General features: G+C 28.5%; 1 protein-coding gene across 1 annotated transcript; it reads left to right on the forward strand.

Annotated features, from left to right (window-relative positions):
• The first annotated feature begins 3487 nt into the window (after positions 1-3487).
• Positions 3488-4222, forward strand: LOC111029119 (zinc finger BED domain-containing protein 5-like). The gene has a single exon (XM_022307994.1). It carries the CDS (start codon positions 3488-3490, stop codon positions 4220-4222), a length of 735 nt encoding a protein of 244 aa, XP_022163686.1.
• The last annotated feature ends 8151 nt before the right edge of the window (positions 4223-12373 follow it).

Genomic DNA, 12373 nt, shown 5'->3' on the forward strand with positions numbered 1-12373 from the left:
TTAATATTATTATAGGACTTAAGTAGCATAAAATATTATGCTCAAATGCACAGTTATCAGTTGCTACTTATATAATATCATTACATTTTATGCAATTACAAACATCCAAAAATGTAACAATGGATATGACAAAAATTGACAAAATAGTTAATAATAGATTGGTTTTATGTGTAATAACTAAAAAGATCAACAGGAGAAAAACAAAATAGATGACAGAAATTTTAAACAAAACCAATCTATATAAATAACAAAAAACTAAAGGACAAAGAATGAATACATGGATATTAAATAAAGTAGGATTTTGAAAGGTTCAATGGATGAAACACATTTTTGCATATGTTATGAATTTATGATAGTGCGCAGCGCAAATAGTTCCGAATATCACTTGTATTCATTATTATTTATTTATGATGGACGAGATTTTTTTCTCGAAGGTTCATAAAATTGACAGCAATAGTGAAATCCTGACCATTGCTCCTTGTCACTGATTTTAAATGTTTCACCATCTTCCTGAGCTTATCTCCCAACAATATCGTTGGGTTCCAACAACTCAATTTACATTATGATACTAATACTAAATTTTTTAGAGGTTTTTCGCGGTCGGTTGATGGCGAGATAATATTGTCATTCCGGCGAAATCATTGTTATTGCTTGCGATGCAGTTAAAATAAAAACATTCTTATATATAGGTTGTAAATAAATTGTAATTAGGTTGGAACTCGTTATTTAGACATAATGTTATAGGTAAGGTAATAAGGTATCGGTATGCCTATAAGATTTCCGTGATTAAGTATATTAATATCAACTATAGAATGTAACACTACCAGTAGTACCACACTATTCGAATTTAGAGTAGTGATTTTGGCCTCTAACGATTTAGGTACAACAGTATAGAAGATTTTAACGATTCACGTCGTGTTAATATCTTAAATATGCATTCCGTTTCAATGGAATCCTGCTATATCGTTTTTCGTTACATTCTCTAACTGCTATAATATCGATGGTACCAATTGCGACCTCAACATAACTTGAATTAAATTACTTTTTCAAAACACATAACTAAATTGTTGTTTGGTTTTAATATCACAAATTCTTGTAAAACCATGATACATACTACATAGAATACTGTATAATTAAAACACTCTAAATTGCTATTTAAACAGAGTAAGTGATTAAACATGCTCAGCCACATTTTTCATTTAATAGTGAATTTATTAAAATTCTGTTCTTTGGAATATTTAAATATATTTGAAGAACATATTTTCAAATTCTTAAGGTTTTTAATTTTTTATACTAGGTTCTGGGTTCTGGAGTGTCCCGAGGTAATAAAAACTTTTGTTTTTAAAATGAGATCCCCTATCACTTACGAGGTATACAAATATACAATATACATTATTAAGCGGTCAGTTTTCTAGGAAAATCGTATGTACCTACTTAATAAAAAATTTAAACGAGTAGTTTTTCAGTTTTTAAAATAAAATATAATATAATATTTATACAAGGATAGTAAAAATGTGTTTATAAAAATACAAAATATATGTTGTTTATTAGATTTAATTATAGGTACTTGGTCACTTGGAACAAATTTCGGAGTTGTCAATTTTGATAGATTAATACAAATTACTTCAATTTAAAAACCGCCATAACACTGTGTCCTACGTAAATCCGTCAAATCAGGAGATTTCTATTGGTCATGCTTTTCCGTCACAATACTTCCAAGTTCCGATACTCCGGTGCGAGTATATGAGTATATGCGACGAAATACAAACTATATTGTTTTTCGTCTCATTTGTCGAATTCAAGTATGACAAGACGTAACTCGCTACCATTATAGACCAAATGATATTACTGTACTAGCTGTATTACCCGGCTTCGCCCGTGTGTAGTTTTGTTTTTTTCATATTTACAATATATATTATTCCTATAACTTCTCGGAACAATTCTTATCTATACGACGGACAAAAAGGATAAGTTGCAGGTAGCTATGAGCCCGTGCCGTGAAGCACAATACGTATTGGCGATGAATAATTATAATTGTCAATTATTCCACTAAAACACAACATTTTTGAAAATCCTTTCTTATTGCACGGTGAAAATATGAGAAGAACTTAAAATTTCAAGTTCGTATGTTGCGTAGTTTTTGAGTTACAGTGATCAGTCATCAGTGGACAGTGACTAAGTGGTATTTGGATTGTATATGTATAGATTAGTAGTAGGTACAAGTACTTACAAGAAGTGAAATAACACAAAAACAGCGAATTGTGTTAGGACGCTGATTTTAGGAAAAAAGGCCATTCTGTAAGGACGAACGACCAGCTTCTTTATGAATTGCGATAACGTTTTACACAGCACAAGCCACAAAGTCTCAATAATAATTATTAAACATTAATTATAAATAAAGATGTTGCCATCTGCAGCTATTATTAATACTGCCATTATTTACCTCCCATGGATTAATATGAAATGACATCACCGACTTAAAATTCTGTTAAAAAGCCTCAACGGTTCAACTCTTATAATATAATATTTTACTATTCAATTTTTAAATCGACATCTGATATGTAACCGTTTATAATCTAACGATAAAACAAATTGGTTGCGCACAAAACGCATAATACATATTATTATAGATCGATATTACGAGTCGTGAAAAGTAATTTTTTTCTTATTTTGGCCAGTTACGTAGAGTACCATACGTAATGATGTGATTTAGAAAACGAATGAGCTCATTTTTATTTTGGCTAATACATAAATATATAATAGTAATGTATGCGACTTTATGTGAAAGGAAGTACAAAACTCTATTCAGTTATTATATCTTTAACTCAATTTTTACCGGAAAACGCACTGAAATTGTTTAACAATAATATTTTACTAAAAAACATTAAACCCACAGCTACTATTATAGTAGAAATGAAACAAACATATTTTTTTATACTATTATGTAGATTGAACTATAGAATAAAAAATGAATTATATGTTACAACCAGTTTGATTGAGAATTATCGATGTTCAAAAAGTGAATACTTAACCACTTATTAGGTACCTATGTAATTTACTCATATTCAGTCACACTAACCTATACATTATACATATTATACATTTATGATTAATGGACTTACTGTGTATGCAATACTTATACACTATAATAAATAATAAGATAATAACTCAAATACTATTTACCTAAATCGTGTTTTATGTTGATGTAGTACAGTGGTTCTTAACCGGTGTTCCGCGGAACACAGGTGTTCCGTGGACTTCGTTTAAGTGTTCCGCAAAAATTTTAAAATCAGTGAAAAAAAAATTCTTTCAAAATAGAATCATTTTAGGTTTTGTTGGTTTATTTTTGTACACAAAAACGTTATCGTTAACTTTCGAATAATATAATGTATCTTATAAAGTTGCCGAAATAATTGCAAAACAGTTAAAACCACACACCATAGCAGAGAGTTTGATTTTACCGGCATGTTCAGAAATAGTTCAAATTATGTTTGGCGATGATGCAAAAAAAGAAATTATGAAAATTCCGCATTCAGACGATACAATAAAAAACAGAATTATACACATGTCAGATGATATTGAGAAAACTGTCACTAACAAGCATACTACTAATAAAATATATTTCGCTTTGCAAATTGACGAGTCTACTGATATCAGTGGTATAGCTCACGTACTAGGATTTGTTCGTTTCATTGATGAAAATAAAATAGTGAATCAATTTTTATGCTGTAAACAACTTACTGAACGTACAACAGGACAGAATGTTTTTGATTCAATTTCGTCATATTTAGATAAATTTAACATAACATGGGACCAATGTGTAGGAATCTGCACCGATGGAGCTCCTTCAATGGTTGGTTCTATTAAAGGATTTACAACATTAGCGAAGAAAAAAAATCCTAATATCATATCTACACATTGTTTTTTACACCGAGAATCACTTATTTCGAAAACATTACCTATTACATTAAAGTCTGTATTGGATAAAATTGTAAGCATGGTTAACTACATAAAATCGCGTCCATTACAATCACGCCTATTTAAAAAACTGTGTGAATCAATGGAAGCTCAGCACGTATGTTTACTTTTACATTGTGAAGTAAGATGGTTATCGCGAGGTAAAGTTCTAAATCGAATTCTGGAACTTAAGAATGAATTGTTAATGTTTTTTCAAAACGAAGGTAACACTGTTTTTATATCTTTTCTTACAAACGATATTTGAAGTGTTAAAATGGCATATTTAGCTGAAATTTTTAATTATTTAAATAGCGTAAATGCTGGTATGCAAGGTAAAAACGAAAATATTCTTACATCCACGGATAAACTATTAACATTTAAAAAAAAAATATCTTTTTGGAGAACGCGTATAATTCAAAAAAATACGGTAGACATGTTTCCTTCAATTAAAAATAATAATGAAATAATTCCTATTATAACAGAACATTTAGCATTATTAGAAGAAAAAATCACGAAATACTTTCCTGAATTGAATATTGAAAAGTATGATTGGATACGAAATCCATTTTCTACCATCAACACGTCAAGTTATGAATTTACGTTAGAAGAAGAGGAAGAATTCATAACGCTAACAACAGATCGAACTCTAAAAATAAAATTTTCCGAAATAACAGTAGAAGAATTTTGGATTTCAGTTCAAACCGAATTTAAAAAAATTTCTGAAAAAGCAATTTCAATATTATTACAATTTTCAACATCATACTTATGTGAGCTTGGATTTTCAACACTGACGAATATCAAAACAAAGAAACGAGAAAGGCTGACAAATATTGAAGAGGAAATGAGAGTAGCAATATAGTACATACGGCCAGATATTGAAAATATCTGTAAAAATCATCAGGCACAAATATCTCATACAAAGTATTCAATTTCAAATTTTTAAATTTTTTTTAACTCTTTTTATTATTTTATTATTTTTTAGTGACTAACACTAACATGTATGGCATGCAAACAATTTTATGCTATACATTAATTGTTTAATATATTAAAAAATTAAAAATGTATGTACTACTATTTTATTTTACAGTTGTGTTCCTCGAAAATCTTGTAAAATGTTAAGTGTTCCGTCATTCGAAAAAGGTTAAGAACCACTGATGTAGTATGATGAATAAAATATGTAAGAAAAACACAATATTTGCAAGCACGGCAACTTCCCGGTTTTCATAGCGTAAACCATATAATTTATGAGTCTAAAATTAAATACATTCAGTAGGTTTACCTAATTAATTTTATATTGCTTAGGTAATGTTTTAATCAAATTCAAAATGATCAAATTTAAATCACAGTAAAGGATACCTATACAGTATACTTAAAGTAAAAAATAGTGAAACATAACGATTGTCCGTTAAAACTGTTATTATACTTTATGAATTTGCATGTAGATGTACAAAATTATGTATGAGAATATTTTTAATTTATCTGTTGTCATTGATTATAAATTCAAGTATTTATAATGGTCATTAGTCAATGATACATCAAATTCTAGGTTATTAATATTTTCTAACTTACTGAATAAAAATAAAATAAAAATAGTATTAATAAAATGTTTACTATGTTACATTCACGCAGTCACACTATTACCTATATCATACGGCATAAATGTATTATATTATTATTATAAGAAGGTATACCTTAATCGGATAAACTATATAACCTTCTTAGTCTATAATGGTTATGTTGGACATTTTTTTAGAGAGGAAATTATTAAGATTCAGTTATCCTTCACGCTACTTATAATGTCATTGATTTGAATATTGATGGATTATAAATCTATATATTATTAACTGTTAGCTGTAGTTAATAAATAATAATAAGTATATTCCATATTTTGTGGATATTTTTAGGTTGTTCAACAGATGTTATTCTCAATATTGGTAATTGTTCCAACGTCTAAAAATTGTGTTTTTTCCATCATAAGATTATATCAGTAATACATGGTATTATAATATATACATACATGCAGAATATAATTTATAATATACGATATGTACGGCTTGGCTTATTGTGAAATTAACCTATAAGATTAAACGTAAAAACTTTAAACTTCAAGTACTTCTCAACATATGTTTAGTAAAACTGTTTATTTCTCTGTCTTAAAATCCAATTTTGTGTTTAAAACTTTGAAAGTGTTACCAATAAAAATTAAATAGATGCATTTATAAATAATCCAATGCAGTTTTTATTATTTAAGTAATTTCTATTTTTCAAATATGAAGAGTAAGTTAACTCCAATAATGGACATAACCCGATGAAAAAAAAATTCATTTGAGTCAATTTTAGGGTTCCATTTCTGCTCTGATTTACATAAAATATTATTAGTAATAATAAAGTTCCAAAATAATGGTGAAGACTGAAGGCTTGAATAGTCAATAAGACAATATTATGAGGCTTAATTCACTCGACTGAAATTTTCCTCTTGGCCACATTATAATCGAATTTGTAACTTACTCACAAACATAAAAATTATAATATTTGGACTTTGAACAATCAATAGATAACATCTTATTATTCTTATTGGTCGAGTACACATCAGACAATTTTTAATATTAGATGTATATTTTTTGTTATGTACAAAATTACAAAAGTATAAGTTAGTAGTACATGTCTACTTTTACACAGTACCTACATATTGTTATAATTTATAATATACCAAGTACAATTTTTTTTTTATTAATAATTGATACATTTTCTATTCGACGTAGTGCGTTGTGAAGACTTCTAGGGTTTTTGAAGTGTGTGCCTATGCACAACATTCACATAAAAACATCCATTTCATGTTTGTAAAAATACCGTTGACGTTAAATCTGTGCACGGCAATTTTCCAGCATTTTTGCTACTACAATTATTAGTTATTACGAAGGGCCAGTGGCGTGTAACATAGGGTCCAAGTGTTGCTGAGGCAACACGTTAAATATGGGCGGGTGGGTATTGATAAAAGAAAAATAGGGCATTCTATAGGTCGGTATAACAGATTATTATAGTTGCATACTTGCATCACTAACATAACCTACCATCATTATAAATAGGTATCTTAAGAACCCACCTCCAATGGACAAACCAAGGATCTCGGTCAGGCAACCAAATGTACACAGTTTTTCTGTTATATATTTTTTTAGTAAAATTATTGTTAATCTTAAAGTTTATTAATTATTTATCATATTATATCAATATATAACTCAACATTTTGAAATGGTGATGAAGTCCACTTTAATGATTTAAATCATAATACATCCACTTACTTATATTACTTGTCACATGCATAAAATAATGCCACAACAGCAAAATATTAGCGAGTTACACAGTTCAGTGCCAGATAGTTGGTATCGGATATTCCTATTGTTAGGTTATCCCTATAAAGATATCGTACTGATATTTGATAATAATAAGAAGAAACATTTATTTGCACTAAAATACATAACCATAATATTTTTTTGACATATGATGTAGTATAACATATTATACAGTCCTAATTCTGTAAAATGGAAAGGAAAATGTTGTTTTTTTACTTTAATATTAAGCTCTCCCAAATTCAATTAAAATTTACCTAATATTGTATTATATTTTGTACAATACTATATAAATATACTAAAAGGACTACATAATTGAATTTTATTTTTTACAGACAGACTTCTAAGTATCTAATACAGTAATACTGTACATTACTTTCTGGTGTTTATTTCATTTTTCTTTGGTGATCTTACAGATAAAACAATAAACATAATATAAGTTTGTCGTATGAAATATTATATTACATAACATATATACCTACATATTTAATCGTTTTTATACTTTATGAGTATATTATGGTGTATGTACCAATACTCGTTTATACAATATATTAAGGTGACTGTACGAAATTTAAATTTAAAATTAAATCTTAATAATGTTTCTTTTTATTGAAAAATGAATAATTATTAATATAAATTTACATAGGGCAGCGCATTTCATAGAATTCGATCACGAGTGGGTTTGTTTACAACGAAATGTACCATTGAGAATTTATTTTCACGATTCAAGAACGCAACATAATAATATATACAATATATAGTATCTATATATTATATTCATAAAATATGCAACTCATTCATAAAACTCAAAATAAGAAGAATGTTGCTTTTTTGTTGTTTTAGTTCCTATATTCTATAATTATTCATGGACTGCATTGCACGCAATTTACATTTAAATAATTGTTTACTGTTATAAAACAATCTATTATTCTAGTATAATTTTCAAATTAATGTCGCGACGCCTCTTTATTTTTTTCCTTGCATAATATGGTATTTATTGTTTTTTTCATAATTGTTTTTATAATACGAATGGGTGTTTTAAACTTTTAAATTAAATATTATTTTTAGATTTACATCGAGAACGTAGGCTCGTTACTAAGTTTACGACGTACAACTGTACAACCAACGTGAGTGGTCAGAGGTTATATAATAGATAGCAGGTTATAAAATGCCTGTATACAATTTACTATTATAAACTATATTATTATATATTATAATTATATGCCTATAGATAATAACCCCCAATGCGCCACTGCAGTTTTGCCGTGTCAAATAGGGGACTCATAGGACTCGCTGAGGTGATAACAGATAAGGCTTGAGGTTTTGTGATTACGTGATCAGTATATTATCAGATAGGGGAGGTGTGTGCGTAAGTGCACAATTTGTAATTCAAAGTTTATACCAAGTGTGTCATTTTTACTTCATCTAACCTACGGCGGATTGGATACAATGTGCCATCACTTTTTCAGTGGTTTTTGGTGCGTTAAAAACTTTTAAGTAGAAAACCTCAAAGAATTTATGTCTATCTAAACCACCTGTTATGCGTACAGTATATTGTAATAATATTTTTAAAATAATATAATGTATATATACCAAATACTAGATTGTTTAGGCGACGGATTTAACTTTTATAAATTGATGTCACTTACAAAAAAAATACAAATCCGACAAATTTTTATTATTTTTATAATTTGTAACCATATGAAAACCATTTATAAAAATAAAAAAATATTGGATTTCCACCGTCAATCTTTTAATCCTTGTTAGAGCCCTTCTTTACAATGTGAATTTTAGAAAACCCTTTATCATTGCACATCTACTATTTAAAATTTCAAGTTCATACGTCTTGTAGTTTTTGAGAAGTAGCGATGGGTAAGTGAGTGAGTGAATGGTATTTACTATTTGGAATTTATATACATTTTATCTACCAATATTGTATAAATAATTAAGAGGTTAAAATATTTATAAAGTATTCATTAAATTATTAATTTAATGTCTTACTTTTTTTTAGTGTTCACTGAGTGGACTATGATCACTGCTATAATATTGATACGTTTAAATTTAAGTTATTAATCTATATCACACATGTGTAAGATGAAGAAAAAAATTATTCCGATAATCCGATGTGACTTCGTGTTCATACATACTAAACGATAATTTTTTATTTACTATTATGGTATCGCTACTATTTGCTTGAGTAATATTTCTCCAAGAAAACACTCATAAATCGTTAAGTGCAGATCGTATTCCGATATAGTTTATGAATTTCACGACGAGTTAATATTATCCTGAAAATGTATCTATATAATGGACCTATATAATACAATGTGACTTTTATCAGTATAATATTATTGATTATTCTAATTTCTATTCGTGAGTTAAATAATGTCTACAGAAGTATAATGTTGTAAAATGTGTATTTTAAGTATATACATTATATAGATACTATAAAAGTATAAAGAATGAATAATATAGGCAGTAATATTTTATATTATTTGCATTAACTTTGACCGCGATTCATCACATTGTCGGCCATCGAGGGTGTATATATTACCATGTACCTATCTACAATTATTATTAACTTATGATATTTATTTATTTAAAATTATTATTGTGTACCACATTACTACACAATGGATTTCCTCGTGATTTACGACAAAATAATTTTATCTGATATTTCGATGACCGGTGTGCTCTGCACATTACAATTATAGGGGTCGATAGAACATCGTGCGCTGCAGGGACTTACATCGAATGGTTTTAAATTTGAATTGATTTATAAGTTGTGTAGGTATACGACTATACGAGTCATGCAGTTAGCAAAATATAGTATTGTGTTGTTATACATTTCCGGGGCAGCCGGTGTCTATAATTTCGTACTGTTCATAATATTACAGACTAAAGTCGTGGCAATAAATTATTATTGGTAAATAGTAATAATACGATAACACGCACGCGTCCTATAAAATATGTTTACATACACAATAATACTATCTTGACGTGTGTACGATGTACACCGTACATAATATAATAATATATTATAACGATATCAATGATTATAACCATGTCGCAATGAGCGATGATAAAGGTGCGACACGACCCATTAGATGCATCCGCTGCAGTCCATGCAGTTGCCTAACGTCTAATAATAGAATATCGTGTGTTCGAGAAAATAAAAAACATTTTTTTCCGCTCGTTTCGTTAGAAATTTTTTAAACATGTTGTTGTTCAAATGGTATAATAATTAATAATGTCGAATAATTGAAATTTTAAATTGATAAGCTTAATTTAATAATAATAAAAATCAAAATCAAAATGAATTAACCTATTCAACTGGCAACAGCCACATAATATTGAGAAATGCTGTCGATGACGAATAAAGTATTGAGATGTTTAAAAAACATACTCTGCAAATAACAATTTATTATCCTTTAGATAAATCGAATTCAAAAGCTTATGGTCGTCGTGTATACTGTAAATAAGGTACTTGGACGGCTACTAATTCATCATGTCAGGTAGCCTTTGAATTATATAACAAATTAACAAACTAGCTGATCCCGTGGGCCGTGGCCCTTCGTGATGCACTTTGTTGCCCGTTGAAAATGCCGAATCTATACATGAGATTCGCTTGTAATAATGCTATATAGCAATATATTATCAGGTTGGATATTATATTATATTATACAATTATCATCGTACCCCATGCTAGGTAAATCTATACTACTATTTAAAATGAAGTCGCTTTCTTTTGCTATAAGTACAACCCAACCATCTTAACAAGCGATTTGTGAAAATTCGATTAGTTGTTAGTTATTTTTTACCAATAACTAATGTAACACCATTGATTATAAACACTAATTATAGATATTCAGATAAAATTAATTGTTTTTTTTTTTTGTTAAACTAAATAATTATAATAATTGGTTATTATTTCGTGTCGATACCGACCTGCCTAAAAGCATCTGTGGTTGTCGAGTTTGATTGTTTGATTTTCAGCGACTATTTCTTACTAAAAAGGTACAGATATACAATTTACAAGTTTATTTTAATTAATAATAACTTTATACTTATTTTGTAATGACAAAAGTAATAAAACCTTCAGCAGAGTGTCGAGTATAACAGTAAAAAATTTCAGCCAAATCGGTTCAGTAGTTTCTCGGTTAGTGCGGTCGTAGAAACCCCCTAAATTTTATATAATAGTATAGATCAGTGGTTCTCAAACTTTTTTTCGGGGACCACTTGTATATTATTAATCTGTCACGTACCACTTATATCTTTTTCCATGTGACCATATTCAAACGCAATTTATAATATGCATTTATTTATTTACTCTCCGTTCTATCACTTTGTGGCCTTTCACGTACCGACATGTAGTCTTCCGCGTACCACAAGTTGTACGCGTACCATAGTTTGAGAACCTCTGGTATAGATAATAATTATTTTCATCAACAATTTATCAGCATCTCACATAGTCACATGTCCCCAATAATGTTCCTCTATAGTCAATAGAAGTTCAAACATTTTCAGCTGTCTTCACTTTTAATAAAGATAAGTCTCGAGATTTTAAATCATCATTCAAACCTAACCTATACTTCTAGACAGCCAGCAGATATACAATAATGTTCATTATTATATTATTTTGATTTAGGTGTCTAAACTAAAGTTTAGAACATCTTATATCCCCTCTGTGTCCGTTCAGCCGTTCAATTACCAGTATATAGTTACGATTACTATCAAGATATTTATTTGGTGCCGTAGACCGTAGTTACTGTACATAGTTACGACTGTTTGTATTCAGATGTTTAATAACGATTGTTATTATTAAAATAATTACTTATTGTATAAGTATTAAATATATAGATTCATACTAAAATATTCTACAGAAGTATTAAGGTTTCCAAATTCTGTTTACATTTTATTTGGTATATTATACCTAATTTATTAGTCATTACATTGTATTAAAAAACGTTTGGAAACTGGGAATTTAGCACGAACACAGACGCAGAGTAAGGCAATTTTTAATTGTTTGATTAAAATTATAGTCTACCTACATACAGTTTCTCTGACTT

This window comes from Myzus persicae, unplaced genomic scaffold (assembly GCF_001856785.1).
Source record: "Myzus persicae strain clone G006 unplaced genomic scaffold, MPER_G0061.0, whole genome shotgun sequence".
NCBI lineage: Eukaryota > Metazoa > Arthropoda > Insecta > Hemiptera > Aphididae > Myzus > Myzus persicae.